We start from the raw sequence: 26,336 nt of genomic DNA, 5'->3' as shown, positions 1-26,336 counted from the left end.
ATTTAGGACACAAACAATTCAGATATACAGTACTGTTTACTGTCTTCTCAAGATTGTATTAAACTCTTCAGGGAGCAGGATAAGGGGACAGACTTTTCTCACCAGGATTATTTAGACAGATAGATAGATAGCCTTTATTTAGCTATATGCTTTAATTACTGTGCAGTTTAACATTGTCTAATGAACAAATAAACACAGACTCAAACATTGTACCCTAGATCATTTGTATGTGCTATGACTGATTTAAAGTACAGGTATGCATTTAAGAAGTGATTAACATGTTCATAATACAGTACATTTAAAGATATTTTTCTGACCTATTGTTTAAGAAGTGAGATCAAAACAAATATATTTATAGAGTGGTAATGGATTACAGTGATCGCTAGTATAAAATATTTACTAATAGCCCCGTTTCTTATGCCAACGCCAACAGACTATTATCAGCTCCTCTTGAGTTACCTCAACATCTGTAGAAAAGCAGATTATCACACATAAGTAGTTGCTGATTATAGAACACATACAGTACTGAATATCAGTTTTTTAAATGGTGGTATACTAGAAGGTACTTACCATGTGCTATATCTCACAGTTCAAACCTCAGTGGATTTTCCAACATTACTGTGCTGAAACTGAAAAATGTATAAAAACATTATTAATCTAATATTAAATATCACTGAATATTGACATGAACAGAAACTAACATGCAGAAAAATAAACAGACACCTTAGTATAATAATTATCAGGGATAAGTGAGTGATGAATGGATCTGTATATGATTTACTTTCTGCTTGAATAATAAGCTTGTTTGTAATTAGAGTGTATTTAACCATATGAACTATTACTTGGTAAAAGCTTTGTGCTGCACCTTGCCAGAGGGCAGATCCTTGGTCTGGTTTTGCAATTTGGGCTTGGGTGCAACTGGTGGTCGGATTTTCTCAGAGGATCCTGCCAGAGCATTTAGTTTGTGGAAAGCTGCAGAAACATCAGTTCGATGAGCCTCCCTTACAGTAATTACGGAGGCACAGACCGAGGAGGTGTCCTCCCCCTCTCCTCCAAGAGCAGAGTGGTAGCTGTGACTGGAACTGCTGAAGCCGCTTACACTCTCTCCTGACGACTCAGAGCTGTCCACTGCAACAAGAGAAGACTTCGTTATTTACATGACAAATAGATTGATGGAGGAATGATCCAATTTATCCACCAGCCAACCTGAGTCTGACTTTTTGGAAATGTCCAAACAGCACAGCACATGTGTGCCAGAACTGTTTCAATAGTCCTCTCCCCTATTGTATTTTTCTACTTTATCTCCTATTGCATATAAACTTAATAAATCATAAGCATCAATCTGGTCATATGACTTCCATTAGTTTATTGATAAAGTTGACACTTACACAGCAAGTTCTGACTCCCGCTCTCATGGTCCAGATCATCCTCTTCTAGAACACCAGGGGGTGATACATATCCCTCAAGACCACCTGCAACCACTGTTCGCTTCGGCCCACACAGGTATCCCACATGGGACAAGGAACCCCTTCCAGAGGATGAGGAGGAAGAAGAAGTGCTTCCAGAGCCAACAGATTTTGGTCGCGCCCCAGGAAGCCTGTCCTGAGACCCACATGATCCCACAGAGGATATGACCTTGTTTTCTGAGGAGAGAGGATAAGAATAAGCTGCATGAGTATAGAAGCATAATAAACTTGGAAAAACCAAAGAGTGACAGAAGGTAAACCTGTTTCACTGGTAGTATCTGCTCACCTCTTCCCATCAGTACATAATTGACTGCTCTGTCATTGATAGCTGCATCACTGGGCTGGATATCCATGAAAGGCTTGTTTCCAATACCCATGAACACTCTCTCCTGCATACGGACCTCTAATACACACATGATAGAAATCATTTCTTTAAAAATTGAAAAAATGACACTGACGCATAGACAAGTGGACAACATACTGACATCAGAAATGTCATGAAATATCATTTCTTTTGCTTGGTGTGTATGTGTGTGTGTGTGTGTGTGTGTGTGTGTGTGTGTGTGTGTGTGTGTGTGTGTGTGTGTGTGGGTGTGTGTGTGTGTGGGTGTGTGTGTGTGCACGTGCTTGAAGGTACCTCTGTTGTGTACTGCCTGCTCCCAGAGGATCCGCTCTAGGTCCTTGGTCCAGGCCTCCTTCACCTCTCGACTTACTGCTTGTATCGTGTATGTGTCTTGAGTTTTCCTCTTTCTGAACCAGATCTCAAAGCACAGGCCACTGTCACCACTGTTTTGGGTCATGCCTATGTCTGATGTCTAAATACAAAGACAAAGAAAGTAATCATGTAAGATGGCAGTTTTAAACATGGCTAGCAGTTTTAGTTTAGACAGTTTAGACAGTAGTTTTTGTCAAAAATCCAAAGCTTGTCCTTGGTGCTCATCAGTTTTATGTTCAAGTGGGTGTTTAATTTTCAATGTGTAAAATATCAAGTAAAAAAGAAAAATTGACAAGTGATTCTGTAGCTGAATGTTTCAGAATTATACAAATGCTTTTCCATGTTCATAAATAGGGAAGCGTATTGCATTCACTTGAAAAAAAAAAAGAATCCTGTATTTTATTTTATTTTTTTCCTAAGTAATTTATTTTTATGCTTGGTTTTTCGGGGACATTTTTTTTCTGATTTTCTGAGTAATTTTTTTCTTTTCTGTTTTTCGGGCTAATTTTTTTTCTGAGTTTAGAGGGCATTCAAATCATTGGATACATTCACTCTTTATTGAGAGCTTGATGTAATGGAAGCATGTTTAATCAAGTTTTACTTTGATCTGGGTTTAAGTCACTGGGAGATTGTCCTGTCTTTAAGTCACATAGATGGTATTACTATTAATACCATACAGGAAAAATTACTCCAAAAAACAGGGGAAAAAATAGCCAGAAAAACAGGAAAAAAGATTAGTCAGAAAAACAGGAGAGAATAAATTACTCAGAAAAAACAGATTTTTTTTTTTATTCAAGTGAAAGCAATACGCTTCCGTACATAAAAGTAATGCAACATTTGTTCTATAATTTCACCATTTTCTAATAAGCCATGAATAAATATTATATGTTTGACATATGGTCCTGGGCTATTTGACATTTTCAAGTTCAACTGAAGGGTAAGTTTGCCCAATTTCAGGAAGCACATTTTTCTCTGTAGTTGATGTACACATATTGTTGCACCATAGTAGTGGGTTTGTGTCAATTCTTATAAAGGGGAAGTGGTAGCAAGACAATTCACTGGTATATGATAAATTGGTCAATGACAGTACGTAAGCAAAATGTTAAGCACACGTTCTTTTCTTGTGAACCAAGTATAAAATGTATTTTTTAAATCCATTTTGAGACAATATATTAGAGGATTATGGCAAACAATGTCACTTGCTTAAAACCACTCAAATTCTCAATTAGTTCTTGTTGTCAGATGTTCCTTTTTCTAAACTGAAATAACATGAAAAACCAAGTTCACTGAACCTTGTTGACCATTTCTTCAACAACAGTGGTGTGACTGTAGAAGGAACATGGTGGCAGTGTATCAGATTTTTATGAAAAATACTTGCCACATCCATTGATGCAACCCAGTGTCCATCAAGACATTTTTGAATTTTTCATCTTGTCAACCCTTATTTGTCCTGGACCACACTCCCTCATCATGCCCTGCAATATTGCTGTATGCACATTTACCTTGAATGACTGTTTGTAGATATACGTGTCATTTCCTACATCCGTCTTCCTCGTCTTGCTAAAGAGGATGAGTTCTTGGAAGAGGAAGATGTGTCGGAAACATTTTTTCTTCCTGAATGTAACCAAGAATTCGTCCTGACGTATGAGTTGCCCCTGCTCTTTCAGATTAACCTGCAGCACACAAAATGAGGAAATATAAGTTCAGTTCCTTTTGCAGGTTCATATGTTGCATAATTGATATTTGCACCTAGAAACAATTGATAGATTTCTAAATTCAGCCTCTGAAGAAATAGTGAAACATCACTGACAAAATTAAACTAAGCTGACAATAGCGCATTTGGAACAATTTAATGTACAGTAATGCTTGTGTGATTAAGGCAAACGTCAACACAAAAGACTTCTTCAATATTTTTTCCGTTGCAAAAAGGACCAGACAGAGCAAAGCTCCAGGTCATCATTCCACACATAGCATCTCCCTCTGGACTTCATGGAAAATATGATAAAACCATCACCATTCCCTATCCTCTTTCATTCCTTGTCCTTATCTTATCCCATACCAAATTAATCATCATAAACCAATGATAAATGTTCCTAAGAACACTATGCCTTCATGACATGCTTTATTGAAGTATTTTAATAAAATCTTGCCCAGTCGTTTCCCTACTCTGCTTTCCTCATCACAGTAGAGTGTCCAAATGCTGTTGCTCAATGCTGGAAAAAGGATGATCAGTCTTGTCACAGTACATACATAGATGATGTCTTGTATACAGTGTCTATGTATACAGTGCACCTGTATACATAGACACTGTATACAAGACATCATCTTTCTATAAACCTTGATTGATATGTTGTTATACAAAATGACACACATAAAACAATTACATCACAGTGGTGGATGGCATCCATGGCCAGCAGGTTGTTGCCATGTCGGAGCTGGAAGTGGATGACCTCTAGGGCGGCCTTGATCTCTGCCAGCTCTCTGGTTTGTCCTGGACCACACTCCCTCATCATGTCCTGCAGCAGCAGGCTGTACTTGCTGATCCGCTGTATGGGCTTCAGCAGGTATGACCACAGGTCCATTTTATCCCCTAGCTTCAACTGCCGTTGCTGGTACATGAGGAGAGGAGACAAAGCAGTCAAATGAACTGGCAGCAGTGGTAGAAATGTACTAGTAAAGCTCACATGATTATGCTAAAACTGCTGTTGGAGATGCAGGTTAATGTTAAGTGAGTAATTAACCTCACTAGCAGGGATTCTTGGGGGATGATAATGTCTGTCGGTTAGTCCACATCTTTTATCCAAACTTTCTATTGGAAGGTTTGCCATGAAATTTTGCGAAATGTGGTACAGACTTTCATGTTCTCATCAGGATGAATGTTATTGCATCAGTCCCTTTCTCTCTTGACCCATACGAATTTCAAGTTGTCCAGCTGCGTTAGATTTGTGAATCAATAACTGCAAAACTGATGACAGTTACAGTACTTTGTGTGCAGATATCATGCTCACATGCTAGACCACAATGGCAAACATTACCTTCTGAATGTCAATCGTCATTATGAGTGTGTTGGCCTCCTGAGATTAGCATTTAGCTCAAAGCACTGTTGTGCCTATTAATACAGCATCAAAGAGCTGCTAGCCAACACACTCATAATGACGATTGACATTCAGAAGGTAATGTTTGCCATTTTGGTCATGGGTTTCATACACTTTTTGTAGTAAAACATCTAAAAGCAAAAATCTCTCTCTGTGTTCCCTGTTATTTCTCCACTGTTGCTATATCAAGAACATAAAATGCATTCTCCAGAATAAAATATGCCCTTTCTTCTCGTTTCACAAAATTCATAATATGGTGTTGAGAAAAAATGAGAGAATGAAGATTATTAAGATATTGTAACTGACAATGATTCTCACCTTGAAGAAAGCCTGTCCATGATTAATGAGAAGACTGTCAGACTGTGGTTTGTTCTTGCTGTACAGGGCGTACAGAGCTAAACTCTCTCTCTAAAATAAAAGGAGTAACACCATTAGACATCATCATTAGTTAACTAGTTAAGCCGCATGTGCATGTGTCACACTATTCCAATGAATTAGCAGACTACTGAGTGTACCTTCACATCTGTGTGAGCTGGCACATTCTTCACAATTCAATGATATCAACACTTTAGCTATTAAAAAACAGAATTCCTTTCAAGCTGAAGACAGCACACATCTGGAAGGCCTTTGTTTGATTGATCATGTTGAATTATTGCAGTTTTGGTTCAAAACAGGAAACCATACCACTTGAAATTACACATTCTTACAACTGCCAAAACCATGTTATACCATGAAAACAACAATCTCTAAAAAGTATTTACAGAACCTCTAATTACAATTTGAGGTTAATTAGAGGTTGCCAATATTATGGTTAAAATTAAACCTTATCACTATTTCACAAAAAATCATATTCAGTAATTGTGTGCTCTGTGAGAAATAACACCTACATGTCGTAGGAAGCAGCGTCCCACTCTAAAGGGTTCATTTACGCAGCTCTCCAACTCATTCAAGAAATGATGGCGGTGGAAGTCTTGGAGTTTCTCTAAGTTACCAAAGATGATCCCCCTCTGGCCTCTGAGGTCCTGAGGGACATCGCCCCTCTCCAGCTCGGGGAAGTAGTGCTCTCGAACATAACCCAGAGCTTTCACGTATTCCCTTTCTGTGGACAGCAGTTCCTCCATGATCCTCCGCAGTTTTCTGTTCCACATAGGAAATGAAATGTTTGGCAAGCATTAATTTTATTAAAGCTCAATCCAAACCTAGGCGAGCTCAGCTTTATGCTCAGATTAATGTAATTTATCTTTGGGTAGCAAAGCATCTGCCTTTATGGCATTATTGTTGAACTGGTGAACAATGGTACAATATAAGTAGCTATAAGTCACAGAACCTAAGTTTTAGGATACAAATGAGGGAGGGGCATTACTTACAAAACATTGGTGTCATTGTTTTCTGTTGGACTGAGTAATATCTCTGGGGTCCTTAAATCTTTAGAGCTCTGGGTGGAGACAGTGCATCCTTTAGTGGAACCACCTTCTTCTTTATTACTGTCTCCTTTTGACTTGCATGTCAAGAGTAAACTCTGGTCATGGGAAGTGGGAGGACTTTGGATGGTCTGCTGATTTTGTATAAGTAGCTGTGTCTTGCTCTGACAGTGTCTGTGTCTTTCATTCAAAGGTGAAAAGTCGGAGGCAAATGTCAAACGAGAGCTTGCATGTGATCCTTCACTTAAGGACCGACCTAAGGGTTTTTGTGATAGAAAATCATCAGCCCCTTCAACTAAGTCTGTGCTCCTCAGATCTGCCTCACTGTGGTGCTCCCTTGGCCTCCATTTTGTTTTTGGACAGTTGTTGTTTTGTGGAAAAGTTTGAGTAATTTTTCCAATTTTAACTGGTGCTTCAGGTAATGGCAGCACTTCGGATTCTCGTTTCTCACTCCCTTTGAAGTCAGGTTTTAAATGGTGGTCGAAGCATGAAACAGTGGTACTTTCACTTGCACTTTTCGAGACATCCACTACTTCCTTATGAGAGGTTGGCTGCTGGGTCAGGGAGTTAGCCTCCCCCACTGCACTTCTTTCTTCATTATTCATCATACCTCCAGCCTCCCTTTGAGTGTTTACAGCTGTGGCCTGCTGGTTCGGGGTCTTATCCTTACATTTGTTCTTCTTCTGCATCTCCTCAACACACTGCCTGACTTCTTGGCACTGGACCCAGGCTGCATTCCACACACCCATCACCCCTGAGGCCCCCGATCTGACGGTACAGGCTTTAGCTTTCAGAGCCTGGAAGTGCGTGGTGGAGAATTCGCCACCTAATCTTTCCTCATACATCTGGAGTGTGCTTAGACAGGCCTGAGCTGAGTAACACCCAAGCTCGACCTGCTCCAAAAAATGACTGCATTCCTTGGCCATGGAAGACGCCTGGAATCAGAGAAAGAAAAGTGAATGTATGTAGACAAAGAGTGAGTTAAGGAAGAAAGAAACTTCAGTTAGAAATGGAGAAAATAACATGGAACTATGACAAAACACAAACCTGATCACAGAAGCGGTACACATGCACAAGAACGTCCAGTTCTTTGTACCTCTGTTCTGATCGCAACATGAAGTCGTCCATATTGGACTTGAAAGTGCTGACAAGAGTCCGAAAAATATCTGTTGCAGGACTAGAGTTACTGCCCAGAATCCTCTCTGCTTCTGTCACTAGGGTCAGGGCGCCCTGATGTTTCTCCTGTGATAAATGATGCAAGTTCTTAATCAAACATTTACTGTTATCAGTGCAATGATTTACATATTTTCAACATTGGGAGAATAAGAGAAAAATGTTGGCATGTAAAGCAAAACACACATGGTGAATTTGCTTGGTTTAACTTTGTTCAGTCACATTTAACAACCTAATAAGGGTAACGTTTCTTATCCTTAAATCCCTGTTAAATCTGTGCAATACCTTAGACTGAGTTAGAAACAGACCAAACGTCTGCAAAGTCTTTTCCGTGCACCCCAGGGTATCATCTGTTGTGTAAGAGTCCTTCAGTCTCTGTTCACCTTCTGTATTAAACCATTTCCCAGCCTGCAAGATATAGTGTAGAATGTTTGGTTTAAAGCTTGGCAAATGAGGAGCACAGTATTAGCTTACAGATCCCTCGAAACATTACTTCGTATGAATGAATTTCAGATGATCCAAAACATAATTAAGGCTTTTGATACAGACTGACAGAACTGGTAGTACCGTGCTGATTTTGGCCTCCATCTCTCTGAGCCTGAAGACAAACTCCAGGTGCTGCAGTGACTCGTTTGATCTCATCACCAGCATGTGCAGCTTCTCCTCGACTTGATTATACAGACTTGTAACTGACTCCAGAGCATCTCTGTAGGGAGATGACAAACACTGATACTGAAACATTAAATGCAAGATGAAGTCAATCTCAAATTGATTAATATCTAAACACAATTGTGGGATTTTGACTATGACTATGACTATGACATACATACATAGAGACGAGATCTGTCAATTTGGGCATTTTATTTAAGATATTAAGTTGTTATATCTTAAGAAACAAGCTTTTAGTTTAATATATAACAATTGACGAGTGTAGTTGGTAGACAATGGAGATTTACTTAGATAAGTAGATGTTTTCTTTAATGCAATCATGATTCATTCATTAGTTATTATCTGATACCTGTAGTCCTCCGACTGTGAAAATCTAAACTCCTCTCTCTTCATCCTGGCCAGTACAGACCCTCCTTCTCTTTGTAGAGTGACCAGTCGAGCGTCCTCCAGAACATCTTTCATTGAAGCTCTCTGGTCATGAATGCATAGCTGCACTTCCTGTGGCAGCCACAGCACAAGCAAATTCAACATTAATGACCACATCGAAAATGTGTTCTAATTATGTAACATCACAGGATAAACTTGTAAATTTTACCTGGGCAGTGTCTAGATTTTTAATGTCATCCACTTTCTTGATAGCCTTCTGCAACAAACTATCTGCTCCTTGCAGGTCAGTCATGAAAGAAACCAGTCTCTGAAATACAATCATTTCATAGTGTAAGTGAACACAAATGTGATGCATAATGAACCCTTGAACTTTGTAATGGAGAGCAGATTATAGATTTGTGTTTATTAGCTGTGGGCTGCTATGATGGGAAAGACTTCAGAGATACTGGATAATGATGTCATGGACCTGACAGCTACTAGACATCCTGGTTTTAATTTATTTTTCATCTTAGCTTGTTTACAATATAGACACAGAACTACTGCAAGAAAGCTATCCTCAGTAGTGTTTCCACTGTGTACATCAGCATTTCCAAATATATTTAGTTTGATTTTATTTTTACCCCTTAAAATATCTACAGGTTGCATAAGAGTGATGGCCAGTTAAACCAAACAATCATTTGAGAATCATTTCTTGTTTGTTTTACTTTTTAGCGGGCAAGAGATATGAAATAATTCAGAAATTCACAAACAAAATGCAACTAAAAAATAAAACAAAAAAAATTCAGAGGACAATTTCAATAGCAGAAAAAATGTTATGTTTTGTTTGCATCACTATCCAGTTAATCAATGGATGACTTCTGTTTTATCACTGGAATCAGACTCCATTTGGTTATCAAACTGAATGCAAAAAATAAGGAGAAGCACATAATGGGCCTGTTCCCTTAAGGGGATGTGCACTGATTCATGTTACATGACCCTAACCCTAATTTATTGTGTAATCCAAATTCCCTTCCTCTGTTCAAAGGCCAAAGCAGGTGGGTGAGTGAATAACACGTCATCCCCAGCGGGTGGGGTTGAAGTCTCCTGTGAATCTATTGGAAACTCCAAAGTGGTTGTGGGATGTGATAACACAGCTGCAGTGGTTCTGTAAATGCAGAATAAATATTCAGTACCTGATGGAACTGTAGCCAGTCTGTATGGCTGTAAGAGAAGGTCCCACCCAGGTCAGAGGTCAGCTGGGAAGCTTCCACTGTCTTGTTGAGGGCTTTCATAGAAGTCAACATGTCCATCTTGTAAAAATAAATAAGAAAAGAAAAGGAAAGGAAATGGTATCACAAAGAGGAAGAGGAATGTTTTGTTTGAAATAAGAACAAAATGACAGAGTGTTCATTTCTCACTTGAAGCCCAGGCTGTTTCTCCGGGCGTGGACACATTTCTTTATCCACCAGCATCAGAACACTGTGGACAGCATGAAGAGCTTGCTCCTGTAGAAGGCAGTCAATAAGTTAAAGTAATTCAATTCAACATAGATATTTGCTCTGAGAATTTAAATATGAGACCAATTTTGCAATTATAAAACATCAGATATTCTCTTAACTTATACCTCTCTCTTCTGAAAATATGTGACTTGCTAGAAAATGAAAGTGCTCCCCCTAGTGCATTTCTTCACTACCAGCAATTCAGAAACCTGTGCAAACTTGAAATTAACTTTTGAGTCATTCAGTATTTGTGTTTCACATATTAAGAGACACTGACTAATTCTGGCATCCACTCTCTTTCTTCATCTGGGAGTTAAAGAATTATGTCATTTTGGCATCAACATCCGATGACGTCTTTGTGTGTATGTTTTGTGTCTCTGTGTGCCTTTAGGTGAGGACTCTAGTTAATTGTTCTCTCTAGCATGTGCATGCAGGTCTGCTGTATTAACCTGAGCCATGAGCAGAGCTTTGTAGAGGTGAGGCGAAGGAGTCTTCTTCCTGGCATTGATGACCAAAGTCATACCGAGCTCTCGAACATCTTTCCTATCAAAATGTTGAGTCATGTTAAAGCACATTAGAACATGTTCACTTCATCACAATGGTCTTTAAGTGATAAAGGCTTTTAGTCATTGCTTATTCCACTACTCAAATCTCTATTTATTATTTTATCTCTCTCTCTGACATCCACACAATCACACCCTCTTTTTCATGCATACAATTCCACGCTTCAGCGCTTTCACACATCCCTCTTAATGGCCTCTTCTTGGGTTACTGTTGTGTGAGCCTACATCAGGCATGACTGCTAATTCTAGCAAGGCACTGCATACCAGACAGTTGGCAGCCAGCCTGGCTAGAGACTGTTGTGGTATGGCTCTTTACTGGGGGACAGAGGAAGGCCAAACTATCTGGTAGAATAGCTGTTTGAACTTCAAAGTCTCCATTAAACCCAGTGTAAACAAATATCACATTTGAAGTGTGTTAACTAGTAGACCTCTGAGAATGAGGAATGACAGCGTTTTTGCAGTGGGTCAGTTGGCATTAACGGGTCAATGTTAATGCCAGCTGGTTTTAAAGCACTACATATTAGGGAAACAATTCAGTTCATGAGGTTGTGATTCTGCAAAAAATCTTTTTTTTTAGTAGTTGTAAAGGAGTTACTATTCAAAGGATGAGTCATTAGGGCTTACTCAGTCTGGAGTCCTGTAAAAACATTCATTGACCACAGGTAATACATTCTGAAAATTGTGTTCTACTGCCATCATGTGGCCATATTTTTTAATACATGCCACAACATATTAGGACTGCAGCCAAAAACTACAGCTTTCGTCTACTGAGAAACTGAGGAGATCACCGCTTACCACAGGACACAGGTCATGCCCTGCTTCAAATATGATTCAGACTAATTTACAGGTGTTTGTTATTTTTTAATACAAAGTTGCCCGAGGTAGTGTTTCAAATACCTGGGTATGGAGTGTAGGTAGAGCAGTAACTCGCAGAGATTCTGGGCTGATACAAGACGGGCCGTCCACTCCTTCCTGTCACCATGGACTTCCACCACAGCCCTACCTGTCTTGTCCCTGCTGCCTGGAGGTAGGCAGGTCAGAAAAAAGAGAGAAAGTTACATAATTATTTGCATTTGATGTTTGGTCGTTGGACACTAAACCAAAACACTTCACACTTCTAGTGATTTGTCAGGAGTCAGACAACTAAATGTCCCATGGGACTTGCTGAGTACAGGTGAGTACTTGAGGTTAAGTAAGTATATTTTACTTTGAGGCAAATGCACACATTTTTGTGGTATAAAATAGAATCATGTTAAGGACCTATTCATAACTTACTGCAGATGGCAGTCTCATGAGTGACATGTACCTGGTAAACAAATGATGCCGAGTTCAAGCAGACCACTGATGCTTTTCAATCTGGATTCATGGGCTTGTGGAGACTGAGGAGTGTCAGAAGTGGTACAAGAAAGTTGAGAAGATAGTTGGTCCATCTTTGAGTTCTGTAGACTGGGGTCCAGTCCATCTGTGGTGAGGGGAGTTTCACTCCTGCTTAAGTGGGAGTCTGTCAGTAAACACAAACACAATAGTTTTCCCACCAAAAGAAGCCTTATGAATTAAAATCTCATTGTTTCTCATATTTTTTTTAATCCACCAGACTGTTTCCTATAAACCACCAACTTTATATTCAGTCCAACAACCTCTGTCCTTTTATACTAATAGTCATTTTTCAGTTCTACAGCCATAAGTCTTAATAGCTCTCTGTCAACATAGACCTACCCCACACAGCTGTGTACAGACAGCCTTTAAACATTGGACATGGTCTCTATAACAAAACACTGCAGTGGCCTGGATACTAAGCCTGGCTTTGATTTCAGACATCCTAATTGGCCTCTTCTTTGAGCCAACAAAGCCTCGCCTGTGCTTTCTCTCTTTGCCACTTTAATAGTCCATGAGAAGCATGTCTCCAGTCAAGATCTCAGCATGCCCCTCTGAGAGCATGAGGGTGCATGCCAGTGGGTGCAGGGGACACAGAAACCCCTTTCTTGCATGTTATGCTGTCTTTCTACATTAGAGGAATGCTCTGCTCTTTCTTTTTACTCTTCGATGAGTTCAGGACCTCCCTTTCATTGGAGTGTAGCATGCTATTTCCGTTCACTCCCTTGGTAATGAATGACGTGACTGCAGCCATACCGCCAAAGTTCCCAGACTGCAGAGGGAGAATCCCTTGAGGAACATCATTCTCAATCTTTGACCTGTGAACCTTCATTCTAAAGAGCCTTTATGAACTTTGACCCTCAGTGGAGCACATTCCCTCAAGCACGCGAGGTCACGGTCGAGATTCAATCAGTCTGTTTGGCATGAATGTTCAATGACCCTTCCAGCATTGAGAAACACCTCATGATAAATGGCTGTGTGTGCAATAATAATAATAATGTACAAACTTTGTGTGTGTGGGTGGAAGTTAACAGGAAATCTACAGACAATGAAAGACTTATTACTTACTGACTCTGCTTACCTTTTTTAGGGGACTTCCTTCTTTCCATCTTTGGAGTCACCTGATCCAACAGTTCAGCTTTCTTACACTGCATTATGCTGCTAATTGTTTCAGGGCAAATATCACTGTGGCTCCTGTTACTGAGTTTATAGAGAAGTGGACTCCCTTTAGGAGTCTCTGACACAGTGGACAGAGACCTAGGTTTAACTTTGTGCTTTCCTGATGGTTTCATCACATCCACCTTCTGATGTGCTCTCATGTCACTGTCACAGGTCTCCAGAAATACATCAGATACTGGATGCCCACTAGCATCATGCCCTAATTGATGTGAAATGAGTTTTGTCTGAACTTTAGTACTATAGCTCAAGCCAGGGGTTGATTTGAAAACCATAGGTGATTCCTTCATAATGTCCTCTGATCCAGAACTTGTAGGAAGGCCTTTGAAGTGAGATGCAAAGGTTCCTGGTGTTGGTTCACAGCAGTTTCTGAATTGACAGAGCTCATCACTTGTCATGGGTTCTTTATAGTGGTTACAACATTTTCCAAGTTTGTCTCTTTGAGCTTCAAATGTACCCTTGGTTCTTAACTCCCCCTCCACCTCTTCTAAGGCAGCCAGGAGGTCCACACTTGCCCCCTCAAAGGGGACTGGGTTTCTCAGTGCTGCCACGTAAGAGTCTCTGTACCTGCACTTCAAGTCTTGATCAGTGGGCTCAAGCCCCAGCTTTCTCTGGCTGCATGGTGTACAAGGCTCGTCTGCATACTGAAGGGTGTTGCCACAGAAAACACTATTCCCAAGTGGTACAGGTGGAGGTGGTCTGACAGGTTTGAACAAAACTGATTTGGCTGGGTTTGGAATACTGTCACATTTACTCGCAAACTCCTTCCCTTTAGCAATATCCACCAGGTCAACATAATCACCCTCGATCTCTGGATAGTTACGACTGTCCCAGGTATTAGGTGAAACCCAACCCACAGGTTTGATTAAAGGTTTGGGGCATGTTCTGGGGATTCGTTTTTCACTCTCCACTCTGACAAATTTGGATGAACAGTCCACAGGTCTCAAAGATGCTGACATCCTGTCTTTTGAGGGAAGAATCATTGATTCCAACGGGAGGGTGGAGGAGTTGTAATGGGAGGGTGATGAGCTCTGCTTTGGCTCAGGAGGAGTTTCCTGATAAGTGGGCATGATCTTAGGCTTGTCCAAAAACTCTGGGATGGCTATTTTGGCCCAGGGCAACTTGATTACTCCTTGGTCAGTGCAAAGCAAGCATTGTGAAAGAGGAGTTCCATGACGTCCTTCATTGATGTCCCGCAGCCAGTCCTCAGTAAAGATGCAGGGGTAGGAAGTCTCAGGGACAGGGGTCTCCTCCATTTCTCGACATCCCTCTTCCAGAAGGCTTTTGAGGACGATCCGAGCTGCTTGGTCACCAAAAGGTTTCACCTGTAGATAGAAGTCTCCAGGACGTAGCAACAAAGGGTTTACTGGTGCTAACTGGATGACGGTTTTGTCATGGAGACATAAAGGCCAGCCCTCACAGCGGAAAACCACATCAGAGTATCCAGCCTGGAAACACAAGAACACAGTTTGACTATAGCTTTGTTCTAATTTACTGTAATTATGGTAATACACCTTTTTTTGGTTCTGTATAGTTTTGTGTTGTTTTATAGCCTTCCTTTCAGTATACTTTAAAACAAACAAAAGCTGAGTTGTCTCATTTGCATGACTGTACAGCTATGCACCATCTCAATGTTCAAATAATCAAGAAGCTTATTAATTCAACCTGATTTGATGTAAATATTAGTCATATAATGTAAGGGATAGTTGCATAATACAACAGCAAGTAATCAAGTATTAAGTATCATCAAGTATGCAAGGTATTCTTTATTAATCTAACAGTTCTCACTATTACCACCCCGGCCTTCTCTTTCTTATGTACTATGGCTTTTGGTATTATTAACTATAAATATTATCAATACCATGTATATTTACATGGTATTCATGTATTTACAGCAGTTTGGTAAATTTACATGTATGTTTACATATCCATATATATATTTACAGTAAGGCGTTCAAAGTTAATGCATTAATAACGCATCAACGCAAATTAATTTTAACAGCATTATTTTTTGATGCACACACATTGTGTTTGACTCTTGACCTGCTTGCTTGGAAATATGGAAGTGATGTAGGAGTAATGTTTTGGATTACAAGCAGAAATGGATGAAGAAAAGCATCTCATTAATGGCAAATTCAGCTTCAAAGCCCTGCCAGATGGTCCTATCAAAAAGACCAAAGTTATTTGCATTTATTGTAGATGTGAATGGAGTTACCTGAACCGGAGTACAGCGAGTCTTAAATACCACTTGCTGGCCAAGCATACAGCTGCTACAGAGAGCTGGCGAGTGGGAGGAGGGCTGTATGCTTGTTCAGCAAATGGTTTGTCATGTTATGTTTTCAGCATATTTTTGGAGCATGCAGTACAGTATTTCATTGTTCTGGGTTGTTTCAATAATAATAAACATACATTTGCATAAAGCAAGCATATGTGTCCTCTCCCATGTTGGGAGGACACGAGTATTGAACATTTGAAAAAAGTATAACTTTTAAGTACATTTAGAACAAAAAAAAAGTGTGATTAATAATGATCAATCGCAAGTTAACTCAAGACAGTCATGCCATTAATCAAGTTTAAATAGTCTAATCAATTGACAGCCCAAATTTATCGCAATCTTTGTAAGTAATCTGTTAATATGCTGGGTGGTTTTTATAGAGCTCCCTTACACAGCAGAGCCTTTTCTGTTAAATTTAGCTGTATAACAAATGTCAGTACATTTGTTGAAATACAGAAATAGTGTCAGACTGAACTGCTGTTTGTACTGTCACATCTTTTGGAATTTTAAAAGATGTGTGCAGATGCAGTAAACTGCAAGAGTGAGAGGGACCAAGTGTGAGTATCAGAAGTAATTAGTATATTCATACTCACACAAGCAGCCTGTTGGACACTCTCCAGCAGGTGTTTGGAGGGGATGAGGAAGTCCAGCAGGCACTGCAATGCATCACCTTGATAACATTCCTCAATGGTGCGAAACAGCTGGCTGAGGACGACAGGCGCTGTGGCCTCAAAAGGCGGGAAGAGGGCCGAGAGGGCACTCTGGATGGACGAGTCCAGAGATTCTGGGTTCTAGAGGATAAAATATAACAGAGGTCAGTGAGATGAGGTTTATGCAGACCTGGTGGATATTGTATATACTGTGAGACTCTGGATTAAGTTTTGTGCAGGACCCATCTCAAGAATGCCAGCACCAAGAAAATAAATGAATGCCTTAAGATATCCTTTGTTGTGATTTGGTGCAACAGTATGTAAAAAAAAAAAAAAAAACTGAATAGAACCTACACATGTTGGTAATTCAGGTTTACTTAATTGCAAATGTTTTGCTTCTGAGAAAGATTTGTTTTTTATTGTTTTGTGACTTCTGTAAAAATTGTCTTAAAACTGGAATGTAGGTGTGTGAGCTGCACATTCTTTTCAGATTAGAATGTGCCGACCTTTGAACCCAGGCTCATGAACAATAAAATATTTGATTTAGGCAAAATAAAAATTACAGTATGGAATCACACCACATGCCCCCTGCTTTTATCCCTGGCTGACTTGGTTTGGTATCCTTCAAAAGCATTTTTTGTTTTACAGTCAGAAACAAAAAGAAAAAGTGATATTTGTTTCTGCATGAATGCACTTTTGGATCAGAGAATTCTTATGGGTCCTACCTGCATCATTATTACCTCCAACAAATTAAAACCTGCAGCAAAGGACCAAAATCTATCAACTCAACATAAGACTATGAGGTACCTAAAAAACTGTGGAGGATCAAGAGAGGTATGTTTGAGTGAGATTAATCAAAAGCAGTTTTGAACTGTGTCTGGAGATGATTATGTCCTGCCTGAGTATGTGCAACTTGTTTCATGTCTGGCCAGGATACACTTCATTTAAACTAGTATATTTGTAACAGACCAGGGTCAGTGTCTGATCGTATTCAAGCTGACATGAAAAAGAGAACAGACAAAGCAACATATGGTCCCCTAAAGAAAATGACACCATTTTTTGTCATGAGGCACACTTGTTGGTGCTGTTTACTGCATGAAAAGATGTGCTTTTGGAAGTCATCTGAGTGTTTGGAGTCTTTTGATAAGCTACTAGCTCCAGCTGTGACACGAGTGAAGTCCAAGAAAACACACGGAAGCCATTCAGATGAAAAGAGGCCATCTTTAAAGAATTCTTGGTGAAACAGCACATGCAAACTGAGATGTGAGGATTGTCAACAAAGGTTAATAAAACAGCAAAGCATTCTAATGACATGCAGAGTACATACTGTACTTTTGCTATATGGCAGTGACAGTGAAATGACCTGGTCCCACATAATCTGTGAAAGTATAGAAAATAATGTCAAAGTTTATATCTTTGTTAAAGTAACAAAGAACAAAAATGAGAGTCTTCTAGAATCATGCTCGTGGCCAGGCTGCACATAGACACAGATACGGTTTGAGGTAAATGCTAGTGTTCGCATCCCGACATGCTCACAGTGACAACATGTTGACTCTTAAGAGGAATAATGTTTACTGTGTTTACAACAAAGTCTGGTGACAGAGGTGTACACTTCTTCCTTTCATGATTATTCTCCATTTAGCACTTGTATGATGAAAAGAAAAGGCATAACAATCTGACCGTTGAAATTCAGGACTTGACTCTTATTTTGGATATGGGCAGGTCTTAGCTGCTGGACACAGCAGGCATGCTATTCATACAATCAGTTCACAGTACCCTGCTGTGTTAATCTCCCAGCCCCACAAAGGAGTCTGTTTTTAGCCCCTTCCTCATTTAGCTTGATGGCCTAACCAAGACCAGAGGCTGGCCCATGGTAAACACAAGTGCAGCAGCTTCAAAGACCTCACACTGATCAGCACTGGGACTATTACTGTGGGAGACCTGTGAGGACTTTGGACAGCCATGAAACACTGGTAACAAAGGTCCCAAACTTTATAACAAAGGTAATAAAGTTTAAACTGTAATTCATGATTCACTGGATTATTCAGTAAAGCATTACATGTTCCAGTTTAGCTTCTGCATTTAAAGTTAGCCAAGCTTTAAAAGTACCTCTGTGGGTGTGTGTATGTGTGTGTGTGTGCGTGTGAAATAAGTTTTATTAATAAACAACAGTTGATGGGGGATGTTGGAAGTAAATCAATATCAATATTTGACCACTTACACTGAGTCTTTGTATCTCTTGTAGACACTGCATGTCATAAGGAGAAAAGAATGCTTCCTTTTTCTGATTGTGCACATCTGTCACAATAGATTAGGAAATGGAGAACAAAATACCTTCGAGGCTGACTCTTGAATGGTAATGGATCACAGCTGTTTTAGGCTGACTGCAAACATTCAACTTTGAGTCCTACTGTATTTCTCAAAGCTTACGGTAAACCTGAGGTCATATCTAATAAAACAGAGCTTTGTGAAGTTACTATAGTGGGCTGAAAAATTCAGTTTTCCAGCCTGTAACTTTTATAAAAATGAAAGTGCAGTTTGGTGTGTGCTCTGTTATTCACGTGGATGTACAGATTTCGATGATTTATCAAATCAAATTTATTAAGGAGTGTCCACACTTTTGAGCATCATTAAAGTCAAACATTTACTGCTATAGGTGGAACTGAAATCTTCACAAAATGTTGCCGTTACTTGAAAAACTAATTTGCACTTCATATGAATTAAGGTTTCAAACCTCTTTTCGAAGACAAAAGAAATGCTTGTGATCTTCTAAAATCAAAGGAGGTTGAAAGCATAAGCATTTCCCCCCTGACTGGAACTCATCTCTGTGGGTGGTTTGGCTAGTGATATTCATATAAGTGAGACCCTCTCGAGATTTACTAAGCATAGTTCAGTTGGACTCATTTCAGACTGGCTAGCCAGCCAAGTGTACTGAGGGTAGGGAGGGTGACTGCCAGTGTTGTGAGATATTCTGTATCTCATTACATCTGAAAAACTGCCAGACAGCATGCCAAACAGGCCTGAACTGTGAAAGGTTCAGCATGGCTTCCTCTGAGACAAAGCCAAAAAGTTGTCCAGAAAACTAGATTGATTTGGTATCTGAACTTATTCAGTATTTCACAATCATAATAAAAATCATAATAACATCATAATCATAGGAAACTGATACTGTGCTCATAAGTAAGCTTTAAAGATGTGCTAGATGAGTGCTTGCACAGTTCAATAAGCAAGCCGTTTCGGATCTGATAAAGTACATATCAAGAGGTATATGGACCATGGAGCACAACCTTTTGTACAATAGAGAGTATGCATGTGACGCACAAAGTGGAAAACATGCAAGCATTCTGAATCTTCCATTGGTGAAAAAAAAAACATACTTTATATCATGCCCCTACAAATTATGTCTGGGAAAGAGGGTTGAATAGTAGACCCGTAGATCATACTCAGTTACTTTATCTTCTCTTGTCAATATAATTTTGATTTCTCTGACTATGCTGCATTTTGTAAATCATTATGTATTCCAATAGCCTTAACATTTTTCAAAATCTTTAAGTTTCTCCTGATATTATAGTTTTCACAGTTCATAGTGGCAATAATGGGTCTGTTTGGGCACCCAGAAGTGTTAAAAGGTGGAAAAAGTGAAATTCAACCTTTGACTAAAATCAAGGATGGGGAATATCAGAATCACATCTATTAAGTCACACAGTACAGTGCTAACTAAAGGACCAATATGTAGGATTTAGTGGCCTCTAGAGGTGATGTTGTAGTTTGCTACAAATGTAATACCACTCCCCTTCCTCCCTTAATGCAGCTGTTTTATAGAGACACCATTAAAGTGCCATATTGTATCATCTAAACATATTCATGCTTCTGGATTTTATTTTATAGTCAAATTAGTTTTCTGCAGTGTTGGCCAGCCAGCTGTGACTCCCATTCAAAATGTGCTTGGAAGTAAGTCTGCTCTGTCCCATTAAACTCTGGTGCTGGTCTTAAGTCTCTGCTGTTTTGTCTGTCTCTTTTGTATTTTTAACAGTTCCTCCCACTATAACAACATAGGGCTAACAGCATTTTCTTCAGTCTCAAGTGAGCAACCAGACACAATCAGTTCCCTACATCTATTGATAACACAGTTTTTTACAGTGCAGTATATCACTGTGCAGTATCTAGTTTCCTTTTGTTGACAGAAGCAGACTTGCTACTTCTCTTTCCACAGTGGTTTTCTCGCACAAATGGCTAGTGAAAAGCATTCAGTCAGACTTAAATCTTTAACCTTTATCTTGGCCTGCAGGGATGGAGGGGTTTGATCAGTGTCCAGCCAATGACCACATTCCACAGCCGCCTCCTCTACACATTCAAGACTGGGGGGGATTCCCTCTCTGCCCACTGTTGCCCAGTGTAGCCTGTGATTTAGCTCTAAATGAGCTTCAGTCTCCAACAAGGATCATTGTTCATCCCAAATTGACATGCTGGTGTGGACAACAGACATTTGTTATAATTGCTCACTCTCTTTGTCTTGTCTACCCTTTAGGCCCCCTCGACTTTCTGCAGCATTGAGTATTAGGCAGGTAATTATACGTTTCTCTACATTGCCCCGGGCTTTGGTCAAAAAAAGTCAGAACCCAGATTTGAGCTACAGTATAAACAAACTGTCAAGGTGTGTAATGCACAGTGTGTATCTTTCCCATCAACTACAAAGGGTCAAAAGATTAGAGAAGGTAAGTTGACCACAGTGTGATTGTAAAGATTAACTTCAGCATAAATAGACAGCTCGTAATGTGACATGCTGAAAGGATGTGTTGATGTCTCTTTCTTGACTGGTCATCACATTTTTCTGAAATCCTATTAAGAAGTGGACTGTCACTCCCACCTCCGGGCTAAAAGCAAAACATAAGCAGAAGTGACAGTTTAGGTAAGACCTGCCAGTAAATGCTGAATACTGCCTGGATTCTGCATGTTTGGACATGCAGCTATGTAAAAAGAACATACATTACACACCAGCAAGTCTACAACATATCACAGCGTGGACAGGACACAGAGTACTGATGGGATATGACACATTATCAAAAGTGGTAAATAAAAAAATCAATAGAAGAAGAAATAATATACAAGATGTTTATAGAATCATATCATTATGGAGATCTCGTCTTTTTGTGTCTTCTTTTGTGTTTTAAAAAAAGGTACAATAAATGTGTTGAATATTGTACATTACTATCACTGAACTCACACATAATCCAGGAAGTAGCAAGATGTTGAGTCTTGGAGCAATCATAATCATAATCACGATAACAGTCATAGTCTGAGTCATAGCCATAATCATATAAACATGTAACCTCTCAGCAACTCCCCTTCCTCCTCTACTCCTTCCTCCCTGCAGAGTCGGTATCTCCTGGTTGGCAATGAGACAGTGTTGTCTTTGTGTGTGATCCACTCTTGTTAAACTCAGCAGAGGGGCACTTCACTCAGCTAAGCCATCTTAAATCCTTTTCAACCAATAAATAGGGGCCTACAAGACAAAACTCCCACATCATTTCTCTAAAGTCACTGCTGCCAGGAGTAAACACAGTGTGAGGTTGCTAACAGCCCTTTATCTGGCAGTGTTCCTATTATTCATTCATTCATTTTGTAGTTATGAAAAACTAAGATGTTTGTAAAGGAAGAGGCCACATAGATAGTTTGTTGGATATCTGGCTTGGCCTTCTTCCTCATATCTCTCAAGATCCAAGAATTTAAATTTTGTCAGTTTGTATGTGGGTGAGCTGAGATTTGATTTCACAAGTGACTAATTAATTTACCCTGAGTCTGTAAATAATGAATAGTGAACATTTAGCTTTAGCTTGGAAGTCAAAGCAACACTGATGCTGACAGTCTTGCTGAAAATATCTGTCAGTAGAATAGTCTGAATTTGACATAAATCAGTGCCGTCGTCTCTTTTGAAATCAAAAACACTGAGTCACGGCTTCTCTTCTTGGTAACCACATGTTATGAAATGTAACATTTAAAAACAGAGCTCTGAAACTATGCTTACATACTTCTCTGATCTGGATGCACAGAATAAGGGTATAAGAGGGTTGGTTCTCTCATTTCCTCTTACACCAGGTCAAATTATACCACAGGATCAGACAGGTTCCTGATGAGGTAATAAGTCACAGAGTTTGTAATGGGCTCAGGCAAAAACAGAAAATATCAATGGAGGTGATCCCAAAAGATGAAAAGTCCTAAAAGTGTTTTAGAGCTGATTTATTATTGAACTGCTCTCATGTAACCTGACAAAACAAAGTCTACTGGATCTCTGCTTGTTTCGCAATTCTTTCATTCTGGCAAATTATCAGGAACAAAATCCCAAAGATTTTGTTTTTGAAATCTGCAAACACACCTTAAGAGTTCCCATAGTTTCACAATTTGTTTCACAAAATGGCTGATGAATGAGTGAAGTGAAGCCTCATGAAATCCATTAAGCCCTGATACAAGGAATTTGTTTATTTGTCAGCATATGAGTGTGTTTATAAGGAGTGTACTGACATCTGCTGCTCTCCATTCTTGGGCTATGTTTTATGTAAGTCCAAACAAATGCTCAACTCAAAACAGGGTTAGAGAAGACTGCTAGATGATGCTGGAAAGTTGCATCGGGGGAGTTTTTAACCCATTATCAAACCCTACTATGAAATTGGAAGGGTTAATCCCTCAGTAAATGTATTTTTGTCAAGCAGGATGCCACCCCATGCTCTGCTTCACAGATTTGATTGAAGTTTTTCAGCTGGTTTCAAATTTAAGCAAGCCACAACGTATTCTTGTGGCTGCAGAATGATCTATCATGACCACTAAACTAGCTATAAAACCATTGTTATCTTACCAGAGGAGGCCACAACAGCAGTAGCTTTCAAACATAGTGTGAGAAGGAAATTACAATGTTGCAGTAACTGTTTTTCTATAGGCAATGCACCCTGAAAACTGACTCATGCAGAACCTATAGCTGCACAGACGTTTCCCCCCCGAGTACTTGGCTCTGTTTTGAAATATGCTGCAGAACCTCTCTTGAGTTTGACCCACTTTTATGATACAGAGACAATAAACACGCTGAAAATATGGTTTGCAGCTCCATGACAACTCTCAGAACCATGACTTGCTGACTGAGGCAAAATAGAAGTAAATTGGCTCATGCAATTGCACAAGGCAATTGTCTGCAATTATACATATTTTCTCTACAAATCATACCTACTGTACAGCATTGTACAGATTTCCCCCATCCTTGCTTTAGTAGGAATTTGGTGAAACAAGTGGTGCAGTGGGTAGGAAGTATCATTTGTCTGCCAAAGGGAGTACAGACAACAGTATTGTATAGATGTGATGACTTGTTGCTGGCAGGGGAGGGAGCTACTGATGACTGTCTAATGGCTTTTGAAAAAAAGACAGACACAGCTGTGACCAGGGGAAGCCAGGTCAGCCAATCAAAATCTGGATGCTTTCACTCAGCGTGTCCATGGTGTGGTTAATAGATTAAGGTATGGTATATGTATGCATATTGTTGCTGGGATGGATATCTGAATGACCTGAAACTTGAGGGACTATACGGAGCAGTTATTTACAGTAATATTCTGAGAGAGTCTGTGTCAGTTATCTCCAGACTTAAAGCTGCTATAAAATCAATATTTTATATGAACAATGGACCAAATGGCAACATATATGTTGCGATGAACCTACTCAACATTATCTCCCGACTCTGCAGTCCCTCTCAGTTTTATTGTTTTGTTTTTTCTGCCAGAAACTTTACTGTTTTTCTTCACTCTTACCACTCTCATCAGTGTTGTTTCCAGCAGAAAAAGGCAATATTTTAAGGGGAAAAGCTCTGTTACAGCTAACAATCCATGGAGGACAAGAAAAAGACAGCAACTGGCTACTGAACAAAATGGAGCAACTGCTAGAAAAAAAAAGTCAAGATATTTTGAATCCAAAATAAAATTTAAAGAAGAGTGAATATTGAACTTATATTTGACAAGTGAATAGAAACAGGATGTCAAATGAATGCTAATTTTTATCTGTGTCTGTTGGAAAGGTCACATCAACTTTATAAGGTCATATGTTTGGTCAATGTTTTGCTTACTGCTTCCTTCCCTGAAGTGACCTAAAAATTGGTTTATACAGGTTTAAAAAGATCTGTCTCCTCTTTGTTATAAATTAAGGAAAGCATCATTTAAAATATATGCTTTGCTTGAAGTTAAATCTATCATTCAGTCCCTCAGTAAATTTTGCAAATGACATGAACTTTGGCAAAATGACAAATCAGGTTTTAATAATTTGCATTAACTTTGAATCAACTTTGAATACTTCAACGGACACTAACACTGTAAATGCTATCAGTGTAGCACCAGACTGCCATGTTTACTGTACACTGAATGAAAAACAAACACAGTTAGGCCTTAAAAAGAATATACTTGACCTTCCTGGTGAATGAGTGACTCGTGTCACACAGTAACCAAATGCAAATTTGCAGAGCCACAGGTCTGGATTTAGTTTTATTGTTGAGTGTTTACCCAAGATAGAAGCTCCTGGTCATGCACAGTACAGTAATCTAATAATTTAGACTCTGCAGGCTCATGACTGTACGTTGGAGGGTGGTCATGGAGGACAACATCAGTCATGCCATAACTAAAACAAACAGATGGTCCTGTAAAACCTGGTCAAACAAGTGCCGCATTGGATAGGAAAGGAGGACAAAGTACAGCAGTCGCTATGATAAGCAGCCAAATCTGGACTTCTTTAAACATTCTTCCTTCCTGCTCCTGTAAAGCTATAATTTATCTGGCATGCTTGGACAGATGTTACAGGTCTGACAAGCTACCCATATAAAGAAGAAAGGTAAAGCTGAATGTTGTGGAGATACAACTTCTAGACAATCTGCATCTATTTTACCATTTTCACAACAACAAAAACGTCCAAAGGAAACTCATCTACACAGAATCTCATCGCCCAACTCTGAAATGTTCCCATCTTGAATCACTGTCATTAATTAGTTGCTGGTGTGACCAGCTTAGACTAGTCTTCCCTTGCTGTAAAAGATCTTTGGTTTAAACTTTTTAGTTAGGAAAACTCGATAATTCCATTATGTGTAGTCATAAATTACACACCCAAAAACACTCTCCACTCACTCAAGTATGTGTGCCATCCGCATCAATTAAATCCTAATCAAAGGACTTAAAGAAGCTAAACAAAAGACAGTGTTCTCCTCCCTGTCACTCTCTCTTTGTCAGTGTGCACACACTTAAAGAGCTTGAGATGCAGTGGGCTGCTGATGTGAAACAGTCCCACCAACTGTGCTCAGGATGACAAAAAGGTTTGAAGTCTGTAGTAACAACAACTTTGTTTTCGCTTTGTCTGTCACAAAGATAAAGTTTCAGTTAAAAAAAGAGAACAAAAGACTGAGTCATTACTGTGCACAGCATCATGAAACTGAAAAAAGCTGCACATGAAATACATTATCCTTTTGTTTTTCTGAGTGCGTAAACTTGGCAACAATGGACAAACAAAGTCGCTTGTCCAAACCAGAGGCTCATGCTCTCACTTACTGGGTCAGTGGAGCACTTTAACTCTCAAACCAATAACAACAGACAAGAATTAAAGAAAAAAGTTTCAGTAGATGTTACATTACCATCTTTGCAGAAATATTTTCCTCTATCAGGCAGAATGTTTTTTCATTTTTGGTCCTGTTTATCCTCTCCAGATAGCCTCCCTGGGCTCTGGGCTGACAGACTTGCCATGTTTAGTGCATCAACAACAGAGGAGCTGCCATCGGTTGAAGTACATCCACATGACAGTGAGTCACCTTGACAGAAAATTGACTAAAGTCATGTCCATTCCTCAGTGTGTGGCACAGAATACAGAAAATTCTCAAGCTGCCTG

The 26,336-nt window shown here is 39.5% G+C and overlaps 1 protein-coding gene across 1 annotated transcript; it reads right to left on the bottom strand.

Annotated features, from left to right (window-relative positions):
• Nucleotides 1-583: 583 nt before the first annotated feature.
• On the bottom strand, nucleotides 584-26,110 carry LOC128355238 (uncharacterized). Its single transcript, XM_053315487.1, has 23 exons — nucleotides 26,086-26,110; nucleotides 16,386-16,583; nucleotides 13,423-14,965; nucleotides 12,274-12,468; nucleotides 11,865-11,988; nucleotides 10,854-10,947; nucleotides 10,324-10,410; nucleotides 10,099-10,215; nucleotides 9,135-9,233; nucleotides 8,889-9,037; nucleotides 8,438-8,576; nucleotides 8,156-8,278; nucleotides 7,745-7,939; nucleotides 6,644-7,632; nucleotides 6,164-6,413; nucleotides 5,595-5,684; nucleotides 4,566-4,790; nucleotides 3,684-3,854; nucleotides 2,104-2,281; nucleotides 1,753-1,869; nucleotides 1,389-1,643; nucleotides 843-1,128; nucleotides 584-629 (listed from the first exon to the last, which is right to left on the bottom strand). Exons 1-23 carry the CDS (start codon nucleotides 26,086-26,088, stop codon nucleotides 584-586), a joined length of 5,673 nt encoding a protein of 1,890 aa, XP_053171462.1. The 5' UTR covers nucleotides 26,089-26,110.
• Nucleotides 26,111-26,336: the final 226 nt, after the last annotated feature.

The sequence above is a fragment of the Scomber japonicus genome, chromosome 3 (genome assembly GCF_027409825.1).
Source record: "Scomber japonicus isolate fScoJap1 chromosome 3, fScoJap1.pri, whole genome shotgun sequence".
NCBI lineage: Eukaryota > Metazoa > Chordata > Actinopteri > Scombriformes > Scombridae > Scomber > Scomber japonicus.
This window is presented reverse-complemented; position numbering and strand designations above follow the sequence as displayed.